The sequence below is a fragment of the Elephas maximus genome, chromosome 16 (assembly GCF_024166365.1).
Source record: "Elephas maximus indicus isolate mEleMax1 chromosome 16, mEleMax1 primary haplotype, whole genome shotgun sequence".
In the NCBI taxonomy this organism is placed as follows: domain Eukaryota; kingdom Metazoa; phylum Chordata; class Mammalia; order Proboscidea; family Elephantidae; genus Elephas; species Elephas maximus.
In genome coordinates this window covers 63342558-63369151 of record NC_064834.1, presented here as the reverse complement: position 1 = coordinate 63369151, position 26594 = coordinate 63342558, and the positions used below count along the sequence as shown (strand labels likewise).

The following is a 26594-nucleotide window of genomic DNA, read 5'->3' as shown; positions in this document are numbered from 1 at the left end:
CTCCCCCCCTCATAACCATCAAAGAATATTTTCTTCTCTGTTTAAACTATTTCTTCAGTTCTTTAATGGTGGTCTTATACAAAATTTGTCCTTTTGCAATGGACTAATTTCACTTAGCATAATGCCTTCCAGGTTCCTCCACGTTATGAAACGTTTCACAGATTCCTCACTGTTCTTTATCGATGCATAGTATTCCATTGTGTGAATATACCATAATTTATTTACCCATTCATCCATTGATGGGCACCTTGGTTGCTTCCATGTTTTTGCTATTGTAAACAGTGCTGCAATAAACATGGGTGTGCGTATATCTGTTGGTGTAAAGGCTCTTATTTCTCTAGGATATATTCGAAGGAGTGCGATTGCTGGATCGTATGGTAGTTCTATTTCTAGCTTTTTAAGGAAGCGCCAAATCAATTTCCAAAGTGGTTGTACCATTTTACATTCCCACAGCAGTGTATAAGTGTTCCAGTCTCTCCACAGCGTCTCCAACTTCCAGGATTTTGTGTTTTTTGGATTAATGCCAGCCTTATTGGAGTGAGATGAAATCTCATTGTAGTTTTGATCTGCATTTCTCTAATGGCTAATGATCGTGAACATTTCCTCATATATCTGTTAGCTACCTGAATGTCTTCTTTAGTGAAGTGTCTATTCATATCTTTTGCCCATATTTTAATAGGGTTATTTGTCTTTTTGTGGTTGAGTTTTTGCAGTATCATGTAGATTTTAGAGATGAGGCACTGATCAGAAATGTCATAGCTAAAAACTTTTTCCCAGTCTGTAGGTAATCTTTTTACTCTTTTGGTGAAGTCTTCGGATGAGCATAGGTGTTTGATTTTTAGGAGCTCCCACTTATCTATTTTTTCTTCTGCATTCGTAGTATTGTTTTGTATACTGTTTATGCCATGTATTAGGGCTCCTAATGTCCCTATTTTTTCTTCCATGATCTTTATCATTTTAGATTTTATATGTAGGTCTTTGATCCATTTTAAGTTCGTTTTTGTGCATGGAGTGTGGTATGGGTCTTGTTTCATTTTTTTGCAGACGGATAGCCAGCACCATTTGTTGAAAAGACTATCTTTTCCCCATTTAACTGTTTTGGGGCCTTTGTCAAATATCAGCTGCTCATATGTGGATGGATTTATGTCTGGATTCTCAGTTCTGTTCCATTGGTCTATGTATCTGTTGTTGTAGCAGTACCAGGCTGTTTTGACTACTGTGGCGATATAATAGGTTCTAAAATCAGGTAGAGTGAGGCCTCCCACTTTGTTCTTTTTCAGTAATGCCTTACTTATCCAGGGCCTCTTTCCCTTCCATATGAAGTTGGTGATTTGTTTCTTCATCTCATTAAAGAATGTCGTTGGAATTTGGATCGGAATTGCGTTAAATCTATACATCGCTTTTGGTAGAATAGACAGTTTTATAATGTTAAGTCTTCCTATCCATGAGCAAGGTATGTTTTTCCACTTATGTAGGTCTCTTTTGGTTTCTTGCAGAAGTGTTTTGTAGTTTTCTTTGTATAAGTCTTTTACATCTCTGGTAAGATTTATTCCTAAGTATTTTATCTTCTTGGGGGCTACTGTAAATGGTATTAATTTGGTGATTTCCTCTTCAATGTTCTTTTTGTTGGTGTAGAGGAATCCAACTGATTTTTGTATGTTTATCTTGTATCCCGATACTCTGCTGAACTCTTCTATTAGTTTCAGTAGTTTTCTTGAGGATTCCTTAGGGTTTTTGGTGTATAAGATCATGTCTACAAATAGAGATAATTTTACTTCTTCCTTGCCAATCTGGATGCCCTCTATTTCTTTGTCTAGCCTAATTGCTCTGGCTAGGACCTCCAGCACAATGTTGAATAAGAGTGGTGATAAAGGGCATCCTTGTCTAGTTCCCAATCTCAAGGGGAATGCTTTCAGGTTCTCTCCATTTAGGATGATATTGGCTATTGGCTTTGTATAAATGCGTGTTATTATGTTGAGGAATTTTCCTTCTATTCCTATTTTGCTGAGAGTTTTTAACATGAATGAGTGTTGAACTGCATCAATTGATAAAATCATGTGGTTTTTGCCTTTTATTTATGTGATGGATTACATTAACTGTTTTTCTAATGTTGAACCATCCCTGCATACCTGGTATGAATCCCACTTGGTCATGGTGAATTATTTTTTTTGAGATGTTGTTGAATTCTATTGGCTAGAATTTTACTGAGGATTTTTGCATCTAAATTCCTGAGGGATATAGGCCTATAATTTTCTTTTCTTGTGGTGTCTTTACCTGGTTTTGGTATCAGGGATATGGTGGCTTCATAGAATGAGTTTGGGAGTATTCCGTCCTTTTCTATGCTCTGAAATACCTTTAGTAGTAGTGGTGTTAACTCTTCTCTGAAAGTTTGGTAGAACTGTGCAGTGAAGCCCTCCGGACCAGGGCTTTTTTTTGTTGGGAGTTTTTTGATTACCTTTTCAATCTCTTCTTTTGTTATGGGTCTATTTAGTTATTCTACCTCTGTTTGTGTTAGTTTAGGTAGGTAGTGTGCTTCTAGGAATTCATCCATTTCTTCTAGGTTTTCAAATTTTTTAGAGTACAATTTTTCATAGTAACCTGGTATGATTCTTTTAATTTCAGTTGGGAATGTTGTAATATCACCCATCTCATTTGTTATTTGGGTTATTTGCTTCCTCTCCTGTTTTTCTTTTATCTGTTTGGCCAGTGGTTTATCAATTTGTTGATTTTTTCAAAAAACTTGCTTTTGGTCTTGTTAATTCTTTCACCAATTGTTTTTCTGTTTTCTATTTCATTTAGTTCAGCTCTAATTTTCATTATTTGTTTTCTTCTGGTGCCTGTGGGTTTCTTTTGTTGCTCTCTTTCTATTTATTCAAGTTGTAAGGATAATTCTTTGATTTTGGCCCTTTCTTCTTTTGGGATGTGTGCATTTATTAATATAAATTGACCTCTGAGCGCCGCTTTTGCTGTGTCTCAAAGGTTCTGATAGGAAGTGTTTTCATTCTCATTGGATTCTCTGAATTTCCTTATTCCATCCTTAATGTCTTCTATAGTCCAGCCTTTTTTGAGCAGGGTATTGTTCAGTTTCCAAGTGTTTGATTTCTTTTCCCTGCTTTTCCTGTTACTGATTTCCACTTTAATGGCCTTATGGTCAGGGAAGATGCTTTGTAATATTTCAATATTTTGGATTCTGCTAAGGCTTGCTTTATGACCTAATATGTGGTCTATTCTAGAGAATGTTCCATGTGCACTAGAAAAGAAAGTATACTTGGTTGCTGTTGGGTGGAGTGCTCTGTATATGTCTACGAGGTCAAGTTGGTTGATTGTGGCATTTAGATCTTCCATGTCTTTATTGAGCTTCTTTCTGGATGTCCTGCCCTTTACCGAAACTAGTGCGTTGAAGTCTCCTACTATTATTGTGGAGCTGTCTATCTCACTTTTCAATGCTGATAGAGTTTGTTTTATGTATCTTGCAGCCCTGTCATTGGGTGCATAAATATTTAATAAGGTTGTATCTTCTTGGTGTATTGTCCCTTTAATCATTATATAGTGTCCTTCCTTATCCTTTCTGATGGATTTAACTTTAAAGTCTATTTTTTCAGAAATTAATATTGCCACTCCTGCTCTTTTTTGCTTGTTGTTCGCTTGATATATTTTTTTCCATTCTTTGAGTTTTAGTTTGTGTCTCTAAGTCTAAGGTGTGTCTCTTGTAGACGGCATATAGATGGATCGTGTTTTTTAATCCATTCTGCCACTCTGTCTCTTTAGTGGTGCATGTAGTCCATTTACATTCAGTGTAATTATGGATAGGTATGAATTTAGTGCTGTCCTTTTGATGTCTTTTTTGTGTGTTGTTGACAGTTTCTTTTTCCCATTTAATTTTATGTGCTGAGTATAATATCTTTATGAATTGTCCTTTCCTCATATTCGTTGCTGTTGATTTTGTTTCTGCTGAGTCTCTGTTTTTTTCTTGTGTTTTATTTTGATGTGTAGGATAGTTTGTCTCCTTTGTGGTTACCTTATTATTTACCCCTATTTTTCTAAATTTAAACCTAACTTTTATTTCTTTATATCACTGTATGTTCCTCTCCATATGGAAGATCTATAACTATATTTCTTCATCCCTCTTTACTGTTTTAATGTTGTCTTCTTTTACATAATGACATCACTGTTACTCTGTTTTGAGCATTTTTTAAAATCTTGCTTTGTTTTTTTTGATTTCCCTGTCTAGGTTGACATCTGATTGCTCTGCCCAGTGTTCTAGTCTTGGGTTGATACCTGATATTATTGATTTTCTAACCAGAGAACTCCCTTTAGTATTTCTTGTAGTTTTGGTTTGGTTTTTGCAAATTCCCTAAACTTCTGTTTATCTGGAAACATCGTAATTTCACCTTCATTTTTAAGAGACAGTTCTGCTGGATATATGATTCTTGGCTGGCCATTTTGTTTCTTCAGTTTTTGAAATAAGTTATCCCATTGCCTTCTTGCCTGCATGGTTTCTGCTGAGTAGTCCGAGTTTATTCTTATTGGCTCTCCTTTGTAGGTGACTTTTCGTTTATCCCTCGCTGCTCTTAAAATTCTCTCTTTATCTTTGGTTTTGGCAAGTTTGATTATAATATGTCTTGGTGGTTTTCTTTTAACATCTACCTTATGTGGAGTTCGATGAGCATCTCGGATAGATATCTTCTCATCTTTCACGATATCAGGGAAGTTTTCTACCAACAAATCTTTAACAATTCTCTCTGTATTTTCTGTTATCCCTCCCTGTTCTGGTACTCCAATCACTCGTAGGTTATTTCTCTTGATAGAGCCCCACATGATTCTTAAGATTTCTTCATTTTTTTTAAGTTCTTTTATCTGATTTTTGTTCAAATATATTAGTGCCAAGTGATTTATCTTCAAGTTCAGAAATTCTGGCTTCTACTTGCTCAATTCTATTCCTCTGACTTTCTACTGAGTTGTCTACTTCTGTAATTTTATTGTTAATCTTCTGAATTTCTGATTGCTGTCTGTCTATGGATTTTTCCAGCTTATTGAATTTTTCATTATGTTCCTGAATAATCTTTTTAATTTCTTCAGCTGTTTTATCTGTGTGTTCCTTGGCTTGTTCTGCGTATTGTCTTATTTCCTTCCTGATGCATTGAAGGGTTCTGTATATTAATCTTTTGTATTCTGCCTCCAGTAATTCCAGGAATGTACTTTCATCTAGAAGATCCCTGGATTCTTTGTTTTGAGAGTTTGTTGAGATGATCATGGTCTGTTTCTTTATGTTACTTGATATTGACTATTGTCTCCGAGCCATCTGTAAGTTATTGTATTAGTTTAAGCTTGCTTACTGTGTCGTAACTTCTTGCTTTGCTTTGTTTTGATATGCCCAAATGGGTTGCTTGAGTGAGCTAGCTTGATTATTTTTGCCATCTGTCCCCAGATGGCTAGAGCTGTTATCAGGTACATCAGTCTAGGAGTCCATTCACTTTTCTTGTATGAATTCAGCTCAGGTGTCCAGGTAGCTGATCATCAAGTTTGTGGTACAGGCTCTGTCCTACAGTCTTAGAGGGGCAGGGGTGATTGGTGTAGGTGCCAGTATCTGGTTGAAGCAGGGTGCCATGCTCTGAACAAGGCAGGGGGCTGAGAATCGTCCCCCATGTGTCTCTGAGGAAAGTGTTTCCCTGATCCCTAGAGCATACAGGTGGGTGGGTTCTGCAGATGGACCGTGGGCACCCAAAGTTTTTGGTTGTAAGGACTGGGAGGTACCAGTTATCCTTGGACCCCTGTCGCAGGTGGCCAGGTGACCTGAGTGGAGCTACCAGTCCTTAGGCCCCTGATGTGGGTAGGTGAGGACCCTGTTTAATAGGCAAAGCAATGTCAAACATCAAACACCCATCTCTCCACCGCACAGCTGAAACAGTTGGAGTCTGCCAACAAGGGCCTATTCTCCTGAAATAGGCCCACACAGGTCCATGCAGAGGGGATAGGTACTCAAAATCCATGGACCCTTTATGCCCAGACAGGAGCTGCTTCTGTCCTGAGCTCCCCCGGTTAGTGGAGATGGCAAATTATCTTTTCCCCCAGTTGCAAATCTATTTCTTCTCCGAGGCTGGGAGGATGGCTCTAGGTACTCAACAGGGCCTATCTCAGGCTCAGGGAATTCAGCTGCTGAAGCTGGCTTGGGGGTGGGGACCATGGTAAAACATACAGAAGTACTTAGCTTTTGCCGAGAGTGCTGTTCTTCTCAAGTTCCGGAGGTGTGAGTAGGCTGTGTGACTGGCTGCTTCTCCCTGAGGAAACTGCAGCCAAACACTAATACTAGCCCACTGCCGCTGCTCCGGGAAAGGTCCCTGAGGGCTCCCCCGGATTCAGGTCCAGTAACTCTCCTCCGCTTCTGAACCGTCTCTTCCTCCCCCTACCCCTCAGTTCGTTTTCTAAGCTTGCCTTTGATGCTCGTGGCTCATAGCTTGTCATAAATATACTCATTTCACTAGTTTTTTCAGGTCTTTGTTGTAAAGAGGGCTCGCCGGAAGCATCTGTCTATTCTGCCATCTTGGCTCCGCCTCTGTCGGTGCATCTTGATTGCACGTTTGATTGATTTCAAACTGCAGAAGTTGGTAAAAATCTTCAGTTTCTTCATCTTTGGCATTAGTGGTTGGTGTGTAAATTTGGGAATAATAGTCGTATTAACTGGTCTTCCTTGTAGGTGTTTGGATATTATCCTACTACTGACCACACTGTTCTTCCAGATATGTCTTTAAATGTTCTTTTTGACAATGAATGCAATGCCAAAAATCAAAATCAAACCATCGAGTTGATTCCAACTCATAGCGACCCCATAGGACAAAGCAGAACTGCCCTATAGGGTTTCTAAGGAACAGCTGGTGGATTCGAGCTGCCAAACTTTTGGTTAGCAGCTGAACTCTTAACCAATGCGCCACCTTCAATTTGTCATTTCCGGTAGAGTAGACCATTGCTTGTCCGATTCAAAATGGTTCATTCCAGCTCACTGATGCCTAGGATATCGATCTTTATGTGTTCCATTTCGTTTTTCACGGGTTCCAATTTTCCTAGATTCATACTTCATACATTCCACATTCCTAGTATTAATGGATATTTGCAGCTGTTTCTTCTCATTTTGAGTCATGCCACATCAGCAAATGAAGGTCCTGAAAGCTTGACTCCATCCCTGTCATTAAGGTCGACTCTAGTTTGAGGAGGCAGCTCTTCCCTAGTTGTTTTTAGAGAGCCTTCCAACTTGAGGAGGGGCTGATCTTCTGGCAGTATATCAGACTATGTTCCGCTGCTATTCATAACTTTTTCACAGGCTAATTTTTTCACAAGTAGACTACCAGGTCCTTCTTCCTAGTCAGTCTTAGCCTGGAAGTGCAGTTGAAACCTGTCCACAATGAGTGACTCTGCTAATATTTGAAATACCAGTGGCATAGCTTCTGGCATCACAACAACGGGCAAGCCACCAAAGTACAACAAACTGACAGATGTGTGGGGTGGTTAATGGTACAAAATCTAAAATCAGTTTCTTGGAAAATAGAGATTTAAACACCATTATAAACAGGAACTTGAAATTAAACTTCCAGTATGACTTAAGAGACCAGGACATCAGTACATACTTGTTCAAAGGATTTAAGGCCACCTTCTTTCCCAGTTTTCTGCAAGTCTTCTAAAATGGCTGTCTTCACCACCTACAAATATATAACAGTGAAAAAGAGCCTGAATGAAAGGCTAGGCATGACCCAACCAAAATGTCTAGAAAATTTCATCAGAATAAAGGCTGGATATGAAAGTGTGTATAAGCACATTAGAAGCCTAATACCAAACCCCTTGCCTTTCAGTTGATTCCAACTCATAGGACACTACAGGACACAGAAGAACTGCCTCATGGGGTTTCTAAGGCTATAAACATTTACAGGAACAAACTGCCACATCTTTCTCCCTTGAAGCAGCTGGCTGGGTTTGAACTGCCAACCTTTTTTTGGTTAGCAGCAAGTGCTTTAACCACTACATCACCAGGGCTCTTCAGAAGCCTAACAGTGATTCCACAAATGAGAAGAAAAGGCAACTCTAAACGTTAACAGGGTTTCTCTCTTAATGGCATTCTTTCTCTCATTTTCTAATTTTTTTTTTTTTTTTACGATGAACATATTACTATAAAGAGACTAGAGTTATTTTTTAAAACCCCACATCCTATCCCCAGTCTAATGGAACCCAGGAATCCATTTGGGCTGCAGCCACCTGCCCCAGCACAGGAAGAATCTGCTGTTGCAGAGAGAAGGCTGGGGTGGGGTGGGGGGGAGTGGGGGTAGATTGGGGGGGCGGGGGTAGAGTGGGTGGGTTGTGGGTAAAGCTTTCCTAAGTAAGACTTACTTGGTTTTGGCACAGTTCTTCGAGGGAGCCCTTAATCCCAAGTGTGGCTGCAAATGAGGGAAACACATCTGGGTCAGGAACCATGACTCCTACTAAGGATGCCTATGGAAAGGAAAAAAAAAGTACAGAGGCACATGAAACAGCTAGCATAGGGATGGCCCCAGGGGTAGAGAAAGAAGGATGAGACCTTTGTAATAGTTCTCTAGACCTCAAGTTTAGTACTAGTGTCCTACTCTTTTCTCACCGTGTAGTCACAAGTCTTGGGGAACTCTAATCCCGTTGTCCCCACTGACCATCTCATTACAAAGATGTTCCATCTGAACGTGTATCAAGAGAGGTTGTGCTCAATATTAAGCTTAAAGCACCTCTGGCCTGTCCATCCCCCCCCCAAAAAGTTAAATTTAAGTACAGTATATAATATATAATATGATACAATATTCACCATATAATATGTTCAGTATATAATTAGTATATAACATAAACATCATGTTTGGTAAAACAGAAGTCAGCAAAAATGAGGGAAACCCTCAGTGAAATGGATTGACACAATAGCCATAAAAATGGACTCAAACATACCAACGATCATGATGATGGCACAGGACTGGTTTTGTTCTATTATACACAGGGTCACCATGAGTTGGAGCTGACTCAACGTCAACTGATAACAAGTTTGTTGTGCCAGAGGAACTCCAACTGGAATGGGAACTAAGTGCAACCTGGGATTCTTTTAGACTGAATGAGTACCCTTTAGAACAGCTGTTTAATAGTTTTGCCAACTTGTTTGCTATCAAAATTTGGGGGAAATTTTTTTGTTTGTTTTTTATTTATACCACCATATTTGAGGTTTGGAATGCAGCTTCATTTCTTTAGTTTTAATAAACTCCGTTTTCCTCATCCTGAACCCACCTTATACAAGCTTCCTGTGGCTACAGGAATCACCATGGTCTGTCGCTATGAGTTGGAATCAACTCGACGGCACTGGGTTTGGTTTTTGGTGTCTGTAAATGGCTATTGTTAAAAATGATATATTACCCGTAGACTGTCCCCGTGTACAAAAATTTGCAACACTGGTCCACTCCTGAGGTACACGTTTTCTATCTTCTCTGGAGCAATGTATTCTCCTTGGGCCAGCTTAAAAATGTTCTTTTTTCGGTCAATGATCTTCAGAGTCCCATTCTGTATGACACAAATAAAGCATCAGTGTTTGCGAGACCAAGGGTTATATCAGTGTTTGGGGAGAGTGGGGGAGTCACAGATATCTTCTTTCTTTAGACTTGACTTCTCTAGAGACTTTTGAACAGTCTTTTCTCTTTGTTGGCTTTGGGGAAAGGGGAGGGAAGCAACTTCTAGTAAAAACTGGTTTATACTGTATGTCTATGTGGAGATTCAGTGTGCAGCCTCAGGGCAAGTCCCCAGGACCTGCTGGGGTTCTGCAAATGGTTGTCTCATCCAAGTAAGAAATTCTGCGGTTCTCAATTTCCAATAACTTAATTTTAATTTGCAGAACTCTCAGGAACACAAAGGCCGGCTATCTTTTATGGAGACTTTTGAATTAATTAGAGCCCCCCTCCCTGACTTCCTTTCATGTATTCCTCCTGTTGGATCAGGGAGCAGGCTGAAACAGCTTCACTGTGCTAATCAGGCAAGTCAACAATTGTGCTTGTTAGGACAGAAGCCGGCCTCAGGAGGACTCCCTGGCCAGACACCCGAGGTTATTTGCAGCTTCATTTCTCTAAGCTAATTGGCCTAAGAAGCTAACGTTCTTAGGGATTTGAATTGTAGAATTGGGACAGGTGGCAAATACAATCCACATGATCACATGCTAAGTAGGACAATAGGCTGAAACCACCCTGAAACCATCAACAAGGCTGACTCAAGAAATTAGCCCTCAATTCAACCCAAAAGACATTATCTGAAGGTGACCAACACGGCTCAACCCTTTACAACTTGGTGTGAGGACACTTCTATTGCCTACATCCTAGGCCTATTAGAACAGGGAACTCTTATTATATAGAATATATCTTAGTGAGATACCACTAGACCCAAGTCAATGAAATATGTCATTAGGAACAGAGTTCTTGAAGTTTTCACAAAAAAAATTCCTTGAATGTCACTTAAATTTTGGAACTATTGAGCAAGAAAGGAGTTTTAGGATCTAGTTACATTCCTACTCCACCAGAACATAGTAGCCAAAGAAGACTTTCCAGAAAGGAGACCTTTGGAAAATCCCGTTCAGGGGTCCCAAGGCTCTATCACTACTGTGAAATAACGTCCTTTCTTCTTAGAAAGGAGCCCTGATGGCATAATGGTTAAGAGCTCAGGCTGCTAACTGAAAGGTTGGCAGTTCAAATCCATCAGCTATGCCTTGGTAATCCTATGGGGATTTCTACTCTGCCCTACAGGGTTGCTATGAGTCGAAACTGACTTGAAGGTTTTTTTCTTCTTAGAAAAACAGGTGGGACAACTGCTAATTGTTTATCAGCAAGCTATGCTAAAAAGGTCTTTGTCTTCCACAGAGAGGGTCTATGAAGGTCTCTGAGAGGCAAATGCAAACCTCTGCAAACACCTCCTTTAGAAATCCTGCTGCCTTGTCTGGCTATGTCTCAACAAATTAATTAGGAAGAAATGTATTCCTCTGAATCCCATAAAAGGTAAAAGGTGTAGGTTCATGGAGTTATCAAATCACAATATCTGTCTCAAGAAAAATAAGTACAAGAACAGAATGCTACACCCCTCGCCCCCACCTTTCCTAGACAGTCACCTAGTTTTACCTGGCTATGAGCAAATCTATTGCGTTGTCAAGGGAGCCATGCCAACTCTGAGCTCCAGGACTATCTGACCTATTAAAGAATCCCACCTTCAGTTTGGCTCTGGAAACAGTGCCAGCAGCATTGACTACTGCTAGAATTGTATTTTCTTGGAAAAAGGTAAAAAGAAAACCCTTCAACTGATCTGTATCTTGCTGTCTTCTATAACATTGTAACCAAAGTAGCAAAAGGACACTCTGGCCTAGAGACAGAAAGCCTTGCTAATTTAGGCAGATCCTAAGTTATTTTCCCAGGATTATATTGTTGGTTTGTGGAAGAGCTGGGATGAGAACATACATCTCCCAACTCCCAGTCTAGCTTCTTCAATGGCGTATTCTTCTCTCTATAGCAAGAAGAAGCCATAAACACAGGCCTAATTCCCGTCAGCTCCCTCACTTGATTAACCTATTCACTTTTCTGCCTTTCTTGCTATAAGCAGGTGGTTCTCCCCAGATGACCTTTCCAGAAGTTAAATACCCACCGGGAGCCAGCGACCAATGTCTCCTGTGTGAAGCCAGCCATCTTTGTCCAGGGCTTCCTCTGTCTTCTCAGGCTCCTTCAGGTATCCTTTGAACACATTAGTGCCTCGGATACAGATCTGCACGCCAGACAGTACACGGTGATGACAATAGTAAAGACCACTACTCCCACCAGGGTGCTTTACAAAGCACTGCTCCCACCTTAAATCATTTGTTGGTCTTCACTACAGTGTGAGGAACATTAGATTTTAGTACTCATTTTAGGGGATAAAAAGTGAGGCTCAGGATCTCAAGGGAGTCTAGCCCAAGCCTGCTTACAACTGTGTGCTCTTTCTGCTGTCAGCATCCCACCATGCTAATCTGGACATGACTACAGAGCACAACCTACCCACCTCTCCTTCATTGTTCACTGAAAAGTAGTTCATGTCAGCCACATCTTCCAGTTTCACATGATTGCAAGACAGAGGAGCTCCGACATGGCCTAGAATACACCACACTGAATCAGCTGGGTGACTGTAAAATGTGATGATCCCAAGCATATTTCTGAGATATTTATGGACTGACTCCAAGAGAATAAAACTGAAAAATCATCCGGCATCCATGATGGGATAGTCAAGATTTACAGGCCTGGACCAAAAACCCGAGTTTCACATTTGCCACTCTAGTCCAAAGCATCGAGGTTATCTAGATTTATACTTTCACATTCACTTAGAACCCACTGCACCTCCTGTCCAGCAGATGGGAAACCTACCTGATGTCCAGTCCCCAGGTGATGTAAATGTGCATCCAGCTGTGCATTCAGTTTGACCATAAGCTTCAAACACCTGGGGAAACCAAAGAAGGGCTTTGAGGTGTACTCAAGATAAAGCATTCGTTGGTCATGCCCTATAACCAAGACAGGAGGAAAGCAAGGTTTCTGAGGGCTGGAGGACACTGTAGTGTCCTAATACCTGGAATTCATGCCAAGCTGCTAAGTCTTTACAACTGAGCATTAACTCAAAACCCAAAAGTGTCCATAAATAGACCAAAGCATAGAAACTTATATGAAATGTGGCTTTTTAAGTCAGTGGGAAAATGTGAGTTATTCACTAAGTGGTGTGCAACCCAATGGCAACTGGACTTTAATCTGGGCAATGAAAGGGTTTAATAAAGGGAGATTTTGTTTTGTTTGTTTTTTAAGGGAAAAATCTGTAGATGTGGTATAGAGCAGGGGCAGCATACTTTTTCATAAAAGGCCACATAGTAAATATTTTTCAGCTTTGTGAACCATCTGGCCTGTCTCAACTACTTAACTCTGCCATTGTAGCATGAAAGCAGCCACAAACATGTATAGGTGTATTCCAGTAAAATTTTATTTATAAAAATAGGTGGCAGGCCAGATTTGTCCTGGGCCACAGTTTGCCAACCCCTGGTATAGAAGATAATTTTGACTCAAGAGAGGCTCGTGGCAGGAAGCAAGTTCATAGGCTACTGCAATGGTGGATATGGACGGTGACAGGCAAAGTTGGTAGAGAGAGAGAGAGGAAAGCTTGGAGAAGACAATTCTGGGGTAGAGGGTGGCAACTGAACCTCCTCATCTATTGGATTAAGATGTGAGCGAAAGGGAAGTATTAAGAATAGCCAAGAGGGTGATAGTTTGAAAGACTGGAGGACCTCTGGCCTTGGCATCTAATCAGAATCCTTTTTGATTATGGTTAAAGGATGGGAACATTTGCTGTAAGGACAAGTGTGTCCTTTTTTTTTTTTTTTTTCCATGCTCAGTATAGATGGTCGAATGAATGAACTAGTTACCCATTTGGAAAATAAATGAATAAATGGGGCAGAATCCATGCTAAAGCCCTAAATTCCAGATGAAGCAGAGACTCATATGGAAAAATGTAAAACCTAAGCATACCAGAACGTATGGGCAAAAACAGGCTTATGAACTATTGAGAGTTAGAAAGTCCTACCCAAGCAATTAAGAAACAATAAATAGAAAGAATGAATCCATTTGCAGACAGAGATTTAAAGCTTTTATATAACAACACACAAGGCAAAAAGATGAGACTAGGAAAAATATTTCTAACACATGACAAGAATATTAGACATATGGAGAACTCTTAGAAAGCAATATGAAAGAGTATGAAATTTGCCCATTTTTCTACAAGTAAAATACAAACAAGTAATTCAGAGAAGAAATACAAGTGCCAATAGGCAATAGAAAACATGTTCAGCGTTAATAAAATAAACAAAACTGCAATAAAATTTTTTACGTATCTGATTGGCAAGATTTAAATAACTGACAAAGCCTATCACAAAGGCCTTATGCATTATTTTCAGGAATGTATAAAAAAATATAAGATTTTTCTGGAAGTGAGTTTGATAGTATACACCAACATGTAAAAAACAAAATGAACAAAAAATCTGCTTTGACCCAATAATCCCTGCTTGCATGCACATGTATGCAGAGTAGAACTGCTCCATAGGGTTTTTGGAATCTTCTAGTTAGTAATCAAGCACTTAATCATTTGCGCCACCCAGGGACAGGCCTTTTGGAGACTATTTGTTGTTGTTGTGTGCTGTCGAGTCGATTCCGACTCATAGAGACCCTATAGGACAGAGCAGAGCTTCCCCATAGGGTTTCTTTCCAAGGAACAGCTGGTGGATTCGAACTGCTGACCTCTTGGTTAGCAGCCTGAGCTCTTAAACACTTCACCACCAGAGCTCCATTTGGAAGCCACAAATCCTAAACAGGTTTATTTAATAAATTACTAGTAAATCACTGAAATGATTTACATCTTTATTTGGACAAGGGGCATGTTGACAGGACACTGTTTAATAAGTTTTAGAACACTGATCCCATTGATGTAAAGGTTTCTATAAACCGATGCATGAAGAGGTGACTAGAAGAATGTTTTCTCTTGATTCTGAGATTTTGGGTGACTTCTTTGATAATTTTTGGTTGTGTTCTGATTTTTATTTAAAAAGCGAGCTTTGCTTGTGCAAAAGTGAAATAAACTATCTTCAAAGAAGATGCTTGGCTTACCAGACATCCCATTGCTGCCCGGAGGAAGGTCAAGACGGGAGAGGAGATGGGGGCAGCTCCAGTGACCATGATGCGGACCTTCCCGCCCAGGCTTGCCTGTCCAGTAGAGACAAAAGAACTGCTGAAACCCATTCTTTCTGAAAATGGGTAGGGTAGCCAAGAATTAAATTAGTTAATTTACACAGCACTTAGAAAAGAGATTGACATTATAGAAAAGCACTTAAAATGATAGCTTTTATTGTCATAACCATATCTGGGGCTAGAACCTGCATTTTTTGTAAACAAGTTCCTCAGATGATTCATATTCTTGAACCCCTCAAATTACTTGTAATCCCCACAGGGAGTCATTTGAAACCAACCACCTTAAGCAATAAAAAAGAGTACTGGAATCTAAATAAAATAAAATAGGTTTTCTGCTTATTTGACCAATTTCCCTTAGTGGCAAAGTTGTCTCAGTGGGATCTTAAACAGGTGAGTGGGTACAGAAAGTCTGAAAGGATCTCCAGGTAGAGAGAAACTCAGCCATCAGAGGAAAAGCAAGGCATGCTGAGGCAGTGGGTAACCTGGACATTTGCTTCTCTCTGCCCAGGACCCACCCAACTTACCTGAATCTTTGCAAAGATGAGCTTGTCCCAGAAACTGTCATTCCTGATGATACCCTTTTTCACTTCACTGAATTTGCAGGCAATAGCCAGGTTCAACAAGAGCTTCTTCAAGGGTGTCTTGGCTTCATTTTGTACCTGCAGGGTGATAGCACCTCTTAGTTGGAAACCTATTGGAGATACTTTCTAAGGCCACCTAGTTAGTGAACAAGAGATGCTACCTTATAGCTTCATAAGGAAGCGGCCCTCACTTGTAAACTGGGTTGCTAAATAATGATGATCCCAGAGAGTTATGGTCACACTCAAACAGTAGACTTTGTACATGGACACAGAGCTCCAGCCCCTTCAGGTTCCTGGTTTTCTGCAAACAGCTTTGACAACTGAGATATAAGGACGTCCTCAAAAGGTGATTGGCACCTACCTACAAAGTCAGCTGGGGGTACTTGACAAAAAACAGCTCAAGGAGCAGCACACCTAGAGCTTTGGATTTAGTAGGTCAAAGAAGGCCCAATGAAGGTAACTTTTTAAACAAGTACAACTTTTCCCTCTCCCCAAGTAATGCTTGTCTATACTAAACTTTGTCTGTAACTAAAGTATCTCTGGCCTAATGGAAATTTCCTACCTAGATAATTTCTTCACTCTAGGTTTAATTCTGGCACTATTTTCCCAGCTCACATACCTCACCTGGTTTCCCACACTCTCCAAGCACAGCACAAAGAAAGCCCCTTGCTTCCAAAATTAAATCCTGAACTCTATATTTGGCCTCCAAGACATCACCCTACCGGAAGTGAGATTCGAAGAAATCCAAGTTCTTTCCGGTGTTCTAAAGCTGAAGAATGCCTCTCCAGCCATCTCCTATGTTTATGATTCCATTTCTGGGCCTCCAGCCAAATGGAGCTGCTCATCCTCACCTCCTAATGTCTTTTGTCCTCTGGGTTCTAGGCTTAATTCATGACTTTAACATGATCATTTTGCCGATATTCCACCATCCCACTCCAAAACCTACACTCAAATGCTGCCTACATTAGGTCATTCCTAATACCTCTCTCAACCGTGACAGGTTTGTTTTTCTTCAACATTCACGTGATGTACCCTTTCTCTAGAAAGTCACAAAGAGTTAGAGACAGAAACCTGTTAAGAAAGTACTCTATTTTTAAAATAAGCTGCAGAAGTGAACTTTTTAAAATAAAGTATTATCTTGTTATAAAATATCTCCCAAAAATGTCAACAACACAAATGAAAACAATTACAACAACCAAATTGAATAATTCCATATCACGAGGATTTATTTCTATTGGAAAAAAGGCTCTCAATGTCCATGGATTATCTGTGTTCCAGAATTCTGCTTGAGCTAGCCAGCCCTCACTGAAGTCTCAATTTATCCCCTGGTGAAATATCCCAGAGCGAAGGGGGATTTTAGACTCCCAGGGGCAGGGTTCAAAGTATATGAAGAATCGCCATGTGTCATTTCTTCAGGGCACCATGCCTGTGGCATTATAAGGTGGTTAAGAGCCTCAGCTCTGTTATTATATTGTTTGGGTTCAAATCCTAGCTCCAAGGGCTCCTTAAAGAAATAGCCAATCCAAGACTGGGACAAGAAACATACACAATGAGTTTGAGACATCTTATTGTGCTAGAAGCTATCGAAGACTATTGGGGTCATGCCAAAAGAATGCATGAGCAACTCAATGGGGTTCCCAACTTCTAAGATGGGGCCATTTGAACAGCAAGAAAAATGAATGAAATGGGTTAAATGTACAAATATGAAAATTATGAGTTCATTATGTTAGAAATAAATCTCATTGGTCACTTTTGGACACATTCTGAAGATTAATAAAGAGAAAGAATCAAATACTTGTCGTGTCTTTATGGGAGAATCTCAGCTAATGAATGCAAGAGGAATGATAGAAGAATCGCCATTTTCTACTCCCTAAAGGAAAGTAGAGCACTCTTCAATGGTAGCTAAAACTTCTGTGTGACAATTTGATTCTAACTACTTTCCCTATTATTAGATATGACTCTGGGCAAGTTATTTAATCCCTGAGGCTCACTTTCCTCATCTGTAAGGTAGAGATAATAAGTGTTGGTATGATTCCCTGTACTTTTGTGAGGATTAAATGAAAGAAGGCATACCCAGTGTTTACATAGGGCCTGGCACCTCAGCAAGAGGCCCAATAACTGGTAAGTGTTATAAAATCAGGGTAACAACTTCCTGTTAAAAAAAAAAAAAATTGGTCAGCTTAATTTTGAGCAGATCTCCTAGTCTCTGAAATGAGTTTTTTCCTTCATTGGAGGTCCAAGTAAGCTTATCCAGAGGAAAAGGCTTTCATTTATTATGGTATTTCATGGCAGTATTTGTAAATGTCACTTTAAGTAGATGCTTGTAGGAATGGGGGCCGGGGTGGGCAGATTCCTTAAGAAGTTTTGGGCAGGCCTAAGCCATGGATATTTCCTTACCAATGAGGCCAGCCAGGCCAGCAGAAGCAAGGTTAGTACCTTATCATAGATCCTGTTAAGGAGTCGAGGCACCGTGGGAAACACTGTGGGCTTCAAAGTCTTCATGTCATCAGGCAGCAACCGAATATCTCCTTGGAAGAAACCAACTTTGGCTCCACAGGAGTATATAACAGCCTGAAAACAGAGCCAAAGGACCACATTCAAGTGGGGACTGTCTTGGACAGGATTGAGGAACTAGGCCGAGATCCTCAGGCATGTCTCTCTGCACAGCACTCACACCTACTCCAGGTAATAGGACTCTGAGAGCCTATCCTCAAGAAAGGATGAAAACTCATTTCTGTTGGGGTGACAGAACAAATAAGGAGGTTGACTGGGAGACTGCAGACATGCACCCACTGCACCCACAGTTGTGGATGACAGAACTCTTATAAGATACCATTCATTAAGTAGCACAAAAAAAACAAAAACAAAAAAAAACACTGCCCATTAACGAGGACATGCCTTTAATGGTGAGACCATCCCATTTTCAGATATGTTAAAACGGGGAAAAAAAAGCTTTTGGAATCAAGATTTTATTAATCAGGTATCCACACTTTAGCTCAAGGAATTGAATCTCATTTTGGCGTTTCATGTATCAACAGATAAGCTGGTTGAAAAGGTATTTGGGGGGGAGAAGAGAGAGACCTTTCAAACCATACCACCTGTGCGCTTGAAAGATCAACACTGTTTTCAGTTCTCAAATCAGCCTCAGAATAGTCTGAAGGGCCTGGACTCCAGCCCTCCCCACGCAGAAGAAGAGCTCTCATCCGGCACATACAAGATCCTAAACGGCACCACCCTCCAACGAAGATGCCCTTGGTGGATGCCTCACACCATATCTGAATCAAATGCTAGCTCCCTGCCCCTCTGTGGGGAACCTCCTTTTCTTAACCCTAGATCTTTTCAATAATTCTAATCAAAATAAAATAAAAAAGAAGAAACAATATTGTCATGGATTGAATTGTGTTCCCCAAAAATATGCGTATCCAATTTGGCTAGGCCATGATTCCTAGTATTGTGTGATTGTCCACTGTTTTGTTATCTGATGTGATTCTCCTATGTGTTGTTAGAAAATAAATTTCTCTTTATTACAGCCATCCACTCGTGGTATTTCTCTTAGAATAGCACTAGATGACTAAGACAAATGTCTCATATTCAGATCAGGATTAAAAGGTAGATAGTAAGCTCATGAGCTCTAGTGGTGCAGCAGTTAAGAGCTTGGCTGCTAAACAAAAGTCAGCAGTTCGAATCCACAAGCTGCTCCTTGGAAACCCTATTGGGCAGTTCTACTCTGTCCTATAGGGTCATTATGAGTCAGAATGACTCAATGGCAATGGGTTTTAGTAAACTCATGAAGGTCCCTAGGTGGTGCAAACAGTTGCTCTTGGCTACGAACCGAAAGGTTGGCAGTTCCAACCCACTCAGTGGTGCCACGGAAGAAAGGCCTGGAAATCTGCTTCTGTAAAGATTACAGCTAAGAAAACCCTATGGAGCAGTTCTACTCTGAAACATATGGTGGGGTCTCCACGAGTTGGAATTGACTTGATGGCGATGGATTTCCTTTTTCTTTTTTTCAGTAAGCTCATAGCTATGATCTCACTGGACTGGCAGGTGCACTATGCAGAAGCAGGAGCAAGTGTTAGCCCTGTTTGACACACACAGACTCAACTGAGGAAGGCTCTGCTGCAAGTTAGGGGGATACTGGATTAGAACTCAGGTATGCCAACTCCCTGCCTGTGCCCTTCCCATTAGAGACAGAATCTGAAAGTGCTGTACAGCTGCCTTTGGAATAAACACGGGACTAGCAAGCCAGGGGCTCCCTTTTCATATCACATAGCTGCTAGGAACATAGGATGCTCACCTGCACGGTCCTCTCAAACATATGAGCCAAGGGGAGGTAGGATATGCTTACATCTTCAGGGGAGGGATGGAAGGTATCCTGTACATTAAAGAAGAGACAGTATTGATTGGATTAATGTCAACTTTCTCTTCCAAAGGAAAATGAAAAACTATCCCTTTCTAGGCCTGTCACATACAATTGTGCACTGTATAACTTTAAAAGGTGCCTTTAACTGCACGGAGTGTAGACATTTGCAGTGATCCTAAAAAGGCCAAGGCTTGAAAATACGTGGTCCCCTCAACAAAAACCACACTACATTTGTCCACACTGTAGGCATTTAACCTGCTTGTTTTAGCTCTGCTTCCTTTAATTTCGAGTATGCAATGTTTTATATAGATTCACAGTTTCTTTCACTTGGCTACTGACCTCTAAAAGACACAGGAAAGAAGCAGCATTGGCAACAATATTTTGATGAGTCAGCTTGGCTCCTTTGGGATCACCTGTAGGAAACAAGAGGTGGAGAGAACAATGCTTACACAGCCTTTGACCTTGAAACAAGAAGTTAGATTCAATTAGTTCCATTGCAGACAGCCAAATGCTACTTCTGTGACTAAGAATTTTTATCTATGGTATTTGACTATTTATGAATGATCTATGGCCCCCAGAAATTCTACTTACTGAAAGCATTGCTAGCCTTCTACTATCACTCAGGGCACAGCCATGATCTCAGACAGCAACACAGTCACAAAGAAAAATCCAAGTAAACCCTTTGGTTTTCATTTTGGGGACTTCAGATCTAGCAATATTACCTAGTTATTACCTCATAAACTGAGCATAATGGAATAAGTATAACTGTAGACCATCATGGGCCACATTAAAAATTATTACAAGTTCTAACAGTTGGATAGCTGTGGGGTAGGGTTACAGCGATTTGTGAGGATTGTCTATCTTATTTCTGGATACTCTTGATTGAACGAAACCATCCAGTGATGCCAACTTGAGAGAGAGAGAAGAGGGGGTTGGAGAAGAAAGCTGACATTCTAGGGCATCTTTAAGACTCCTGAAGTCCACTAGATATAAACACCTCCCAGTATATTCAATGAAGTTTATTCACTCACATTTATGTCTGGGCATTCGTACTCAAAAGTCTGAGGTTGTAAGTCCCTAAGGATAGGGCTATGGTAGAATATATTTACCAGTGCACCAGTGACTGGGAACTCAAAACATGTTTTTGGCTGACCAGGGGCCTCTGGAGCAGCTTCATGGGTACTGACCTGTGGTTCCACTGGTAAAGCAGATGACACTCAGGTCTTCTGGTTGAGGAGGCTAGTGGGGAAAGGAAAGGGCTTAGCCTACCATGAGCTTTGAGAGCTGAATATGGCAAGACTCAAATTCAGGCAGAGAAAACTTACCACAGGTTTTCTGAAGTTCTCTTTGCCTATATTCTACATGAACAGAAAACCAAGAAAGAAAGACATTAGCTAACATGGACAGACTTATGACAAATGCATCCCTCTCTTTCCTTTTCCAGGAGTACGCTTTGGGATCTGCCCTCCTGAAGTTGAGATTCCTGGCTCCAGAATCCACATCCTTAATTACTACTAAACTCTACTGTCTCCATGGATAAATTACCCACTTATAGGTCTATGCATGCCAGATCTGGCGTGAGTTTCTGAGTGGGCTTGAAGAAACTCTTCTCAAGTCTTCACAGTATGAGTTTGATTTACTCTTCTCACGCCACCACTGGGAACAACAGCCTTGTGCATGTGTGGGGAAATCCTGCAAGTTGCCCATGGTGTCAGATCATCCTCTGAGCTGTGAGCCCAGACCCATACCTCAGCATCAAACAGGGAGAAGATCTCAACTCCAATCTTTTCCCCTCTTTGCTTCAGGTCATCCCCAAAAGGGTCCATGAGGATGATTATCTTCAGCCCTGGGGTGAGGCCCTTCTCCACATTTTCTAATAGGGCTGATGCCTTTCGGGGTGTGTCACAGATCACTGTGGCAATATCAGCTGAAAGCAGAAATAGAGCCAGAGGTCACCCCCTACCCCTACTCCACCTCCACTGAGCTATGCACTTGATTGCCTGGCAAGGAGGAAGAGTTTTTTGTTTTTATTTACTTTCAAGCTAGTTTATCCCCAAAGGAGGTTATGTCTGCAGATTAGATTTGTAATGTACCACCTGAAACATTCCATTGATAATAAATGAGCTTAATTGAAACAGTAGCACACAGTTTTCTTTCATGCTGGCAACACATTTTATAGTCTCTAGAAGAGCCACTGTTTATGAATATCATTTAGACAGCATGTATGGATAGCTTAGGTGCGGTCTTGTCAACGTGTTTTATTTCTGGAAGGGGAGTAGAGAGTAGGAGAAAAAGGAGAGCAAAAAGTAGAGTTTAAAAGACAAGAATTTTATGATTCTAAGTGTTAGCATTTGCTTTGATACTTATTTGTACACGTAGAAAAGTTCTAATTGTGTTTATTGTTCAAATGAATCTACTCACTTAATCTACTAGTTCCATGACAGAAAGTAACATCTTGGATATGTGAAAGGGTTATTAGTTGCCCATTGAACTTGGACTTGTTTCTCTAACCATGGTAATGAACATTTTCATATAGACTCACATCGATATTGGTATGTGCTGGTTAACCATACTGACTTGGGTTCACAGGGTAGAGAATTAAACCTGTAGCTTCCCAGGTTCTTAGTCAATTAAGCTCACTCTATGGCTTACCCAGTGTGGCCAAAGTAAGCAGTTTTGCCTCTAAGGCCTACTGTCATACTACATCACCTTGAAGCATTTCATTGAAACTTCCATCTGTCCATATCCCTGCCTTGTAGGCTTTTTGTAACTTTCCTGTAAGCTATATACTAAGTACTACAGGGCAGTAAAGACTTGAGCATTTTCTGGCTATAGCATTCCAAGCCTGCTAACAAAAGCAGGTACTGAGGAGTTACTCATTATTAAGAAAGAACCAATTTGTATTGTAATAGCAAAGTTTTACCCGTGTTGATAATGTATATGACGGCTTCTGCTCCCAAGGTGTCATACAAGGGGACAGCTACCATGGAGTACGTGTAACAGGCCAACTCAGAGATGATCCACTGTATGGAGAGAAGTTCAAGTAAGGACTGGAGAGTACTTCGAAAAGGAAGAGTATTAATTCAGCCATTTAATCAACAAATGCCTATTTGGTGCCTTTTAGGTAAAAAAACAAAAACAAATCACTATCTGGGCCATAGGGTCTGTCACAGATACTTTTATAAAATAGAGTTAAATAAGAGAAATACAATAGGCACAGAGATAACTAAGGTACAAAGGTAGACTGGAATACAATGGTAGAGTGTGATAAATCCCATCTATAAGAGGTACAGAAAGCATTAGGGAACTTTAAAGAGCCAGGTCATCTTCAAGGGTGGGACAATGCTGTCTGGGACTGCTTTTGGAAAAGTGATGAAAGCTGGGCAGGGCTTTGAAGAACTGGTTGGATTCCATCATGGAGATAGAGGCAGAAAAGACAATTCAGGGATCAAGGAAGCAAATGAACAAAGACAGATAGGATAGCATGTGATATCACTATGTATACACCAGGAATCATGTAGAGTGATAGGAAATAGAACTGAAAAGATGGGTCAGAATCTACTGATGCTTGGCCTTGTGTGTCAGCTGAGGTCTGGTATTAAGTTCCTAAACTAGAGTCAAGTATACTTCTTCTCGTGGAAGCTGGGCATAACAAAGATGGGGCATCTGGATTCACCCAAAAGAATAGCCAGTGACTCCCAGATTTGGGGGGTTATTCACCCAAAAGAACAGCCAGTGACTCTTAGATTTGTGGGTTATACAACCTGACTCTAGTGGGCATATGTCATCCAACTACTCCGAACCATATGAAGACTTTCCCTGAGGATATTGGGCGTTATGACTAGGAACCCCAAAAACCAAACCCACTGCCGTGGAGTCAATTCTAACTCAGATCGACCCTATAGGACAGAGCAGAGCTGCCCAGTAGAGTTTCCAAGTAACGCCTGGTGGATTCAAACTGCTGACCTCTTGGTTAGCAGCCGTAGCACTTTACTACTCCACCAGGGTTTCCAACAAATCCGTTGCTGTTGAGTCAATTCCAACTCATAGCAATGATAAGCTTAATTCTAATCGTTGCAATATCTAAAATACGCTTCTAACTCATTGTATAAAGATGACTATAGCCAGTAGCACTGGGTACCTTGGTTTATTAGTTCAAGTACAAAGTACAAGTTCCAACTCTACTAATACCATATATTCAAAATCTTATTTGCCAGTTCCTTATTGTTTTCTTTTTGTTCTCATGCTACAATCACGCAGACATAAAGTGGCCCATTAGTGATGGGTTGGGAAATCAGAGAAATGCAGACTTGTAGCCTAGAGCAGTGACATTCTACAAGGAATTGAGGAGTCGTGGGATTTTCAGGTAGCTCCGGTAAATCATCAGCAAGTGTCAGAATGCTGGATTGTGGATAAATTTACAGTCTTTAGGCTTAGCTCTTATTTCACTGAGTTAAATTCAACATGGTTACCTCTGGCCTATTCTGAGCAAAGATGCCAATAAATTGATCTGGTGATGGCTTGTATCCTTTATGCAAAAGACAAGAGCCCAGGTACTCTGCTCGATCGGACACCTATAGAAGAGGAAAAAAAAAAAAAAAGAGGCTAAGACCCAAAAGAGATCAAATTAGCTCAGGATAGCACATTAGCAAAAGAGTCTTTCCAAAACCATGAGCCTGACTTACCTGTTTGTAGGACAGCCATCTGTAGGGCTGGTTTGGTTTTCTGTATCCCAAGCAGGGCCCATTGTCTACAAACATAACATCAAAAAAAAAAAAAAAGCTCCAGTTGTAAATCCTTTGGTCCAGGGAAGGTGGAAGGGGATTAGGAAGAGGCAAGACACAAAGGGAAAAGTTTACCCAGCAAGATTTTGAGCTTCTTTTATGTGTCCAGGAACTTTAAAGGCAGTCAGTACTGAGTTCTCAAAGGCAGGGAAAGTCTTTTAAAATACATGACAAAAATGTAGGAAGTGCTACAAAGCAAGGGTGGTTCAGTGCTGGCCTATGTGACCTCCTACAGTAATTATCGCTTTCAGAGAAAGGCTTCAGCATGGACTGACTCACATAACATGACCACGTAAAAACCCAGAAGTCATCACAGACAGCCTATCTTGAATAATCCTGCATTAGGCTTTCCTATAATAAAACAAATGTATGTTTATAAAATAGAGAAAAAAAATCAAAATATATGCGTCATTAGAAATCTCATCTCATAAATGCCACTATTAACACGATATCTCTTGTTCTAGTTTCTTTACAGAGTCTTACAGAGTTATGTTCATTCTATAATATATAGTTGGGGGTCCTGCTTCCTTCCCTGGTTTGATATAAACTTCGCATGTCACCGTTTCTTCTAGGTAGAGATTTCAGTGGCCTTAGTATGGCCAACGGATGGGTAGCTCTGTTATAGTTAGCTGACTTTTCTCACTGTGGGCATTTAGATTGTCTCTGAGCTTGATATCTGAAATAATGCTATGATAAATATTTTCAAATTGATCATTTCAAATTTATCACATTTTCTTAGAATAGATTCCCTAAAATGAAATAACTGGGTCAGGGAGGGGAGGGGTCGGAATAGCTCAGGTTTGGTACCTAGCACACAATTGCTTCTAGAGTAATCACAAAATTTTACTTTTCTCCCGCCAGCAACATATCAAGTTTCACCATAGTCTCATAGGCACGAAATACTATCTTTTTAAAATATCCGCTGCTGTGATAGGCTTAAAAAGGTATTACTTTTGTCTACGTTTCTTTACTAGCTAGTAAACTAGAACATTTTCTCTTACTTGTTAAGCTTTATTTACTTTTATGAATCATCTGTTCATGTATTTTGCCTGTTTACATGAGAGGGTCTGCTGAGATATGGAGGCTGATAAAGAGCTACAAGAATGAACACATACATTTGCCATCAATATTTTCTGAATTTGTGTCTTAGATTTTTCAGTAGGAGAATTAAACTTCTGAACCTGTAAACTACTCAGTCTTATTTAAGACAAAACTAAGCCTGGGGACCTCCACATACTAGAGTCTAATAGCTGTCTTAGCTCTTAAAGCCAAGTCATAGAAGCCATGATATTAGGCTAAGAAACAACCCTAACTGGATGAGAAGCTGCCACCTCTAAGTTGAATGAGGCTGAGTTATAAATAGAAAAGTAGGAAGGAAGGAAATTTTACACAGAGGATCTAGCCAAATTGCTCAGAGGAACTCAGGTCTTGCCAAATGCAAGCATTCAGAGAGAGGGTTGCTAGCCATTCAGGGGTAAAGAAATGAGTTTCTAGATGAAGTGACAGAGGAAAAAGAAAGGAAAGGAGGAAAGAGCACTCTCTGATTAAAGAGATAATGAACAGACAGTCCACAGGAAGCATCAGTAGTTCTTCCTGCTGAAACAACTGCACAAAAGCACAAGAAGTCAAGTCTCAGGCTGTAACTTTCTAATCCTGCTGTTTTCTGTTTTAGGTGAACAGAGCCACGGTTCCAGCCCAGGGCTTGTGCCTCAAGTCATCTACCAGTGAGATCTTTTGCACTAAGGTCGATCACTAATGACAGCTATCTTTTACTGAATGCTTACTGCAAGCTAAGGAGCCCTGGTGGTGCAGTGGTTAAGCGCTCAGCTGCTAAATGAAAGGTTGGTGATTCGAACTCACCAGCTACTTCGAGGGAGGAAGATGTGGCAGTCTGCTTCTGTAAAGATTACAACCTTGGAAACCCTATGGGGAAGTTCTACCCTGCTATATATTGGGTAGCTATGAGTCAGAATCGACCTGGTGGCAGTGGGTTTGGTTTGAGTTTGGTACTGCAAGCTAGGCACATCAACTCCTTTGGTCTTCCCCTTGCACTAAGAATCATGAAGTCTTGGGCCTGCAGAGGCTTGCTTCCTCAAACTCA

General features: G+C 40.5%; 1 protein-coding gene across 1 annotated transcript in view; it reads right to left on the bottom strand.

Moving 5' to 3' along the window:
- Positions 1 to 26594, bottom strand: part of ACSL5 (acyl-CoA synthetase long chain family member 5) — a 65444-nt gene that overhangs the window by 3148 nt on the left and 35702 nt on the right. The window contains exons 4-20 of the mRNA XM_049855503.1: positions 24395 to 24459; positions 24182 to 24283; positions 22633 to 22732; positions 21458 to 21636; positions 21035 to 21067; positions 20897 to 20948; positions 20049 to 20122; positions 19644 to 19721; positions 17783 to 17917; positions 15290 to 15424; positions 14685 to 14780; positions 12411 to 12483; positions 12052 to 12140; positions 11662 to 11778; positions 9406 to 9549; positions 8374 to 8475; positions 7620 to 7691 (exon numbers count right to left, since the gene is read on the bottom strand). Coding sequence (XP_049711460.1) covers positions 7620 to 7691; positions 8374 to 8475; positions 9406 to 9549; positions 11662 to 11778; positions 12052 to 12140; positions 12411 to 12483; positions 14685 to 14780; positions 15290 to 15424; positions 17783 to 17917; positions 19644 to 19721; positions 20049 to 20122; positions 20897 to 20948; positions 21035 to 21067; positions 21458 to 21636; positions 22633 to 22732; positions 24182 to 24283; positions 24395 to 24459 — 1646 coding nt within the window. The remainder of the gene's footprint in view (positions 1 to 7619; positions 7692 to 8373; positions 8476 to 9405; positions 9550 to 11661; positions 11779 to 12051; positions 12141 to 12410; positions 12484 to 14684; positions 14781 to 15289; positions 15425 to 17782; positions 17918 to 19643; positions 19722 to 20048; positions 20123 to 20896; positions 20949 to 21034; positions 21068 to 21457; positions 21637 to 22632; positions 22733 to 24181; positions 24284 to 24394; positions 24460 to 26594) is intronic.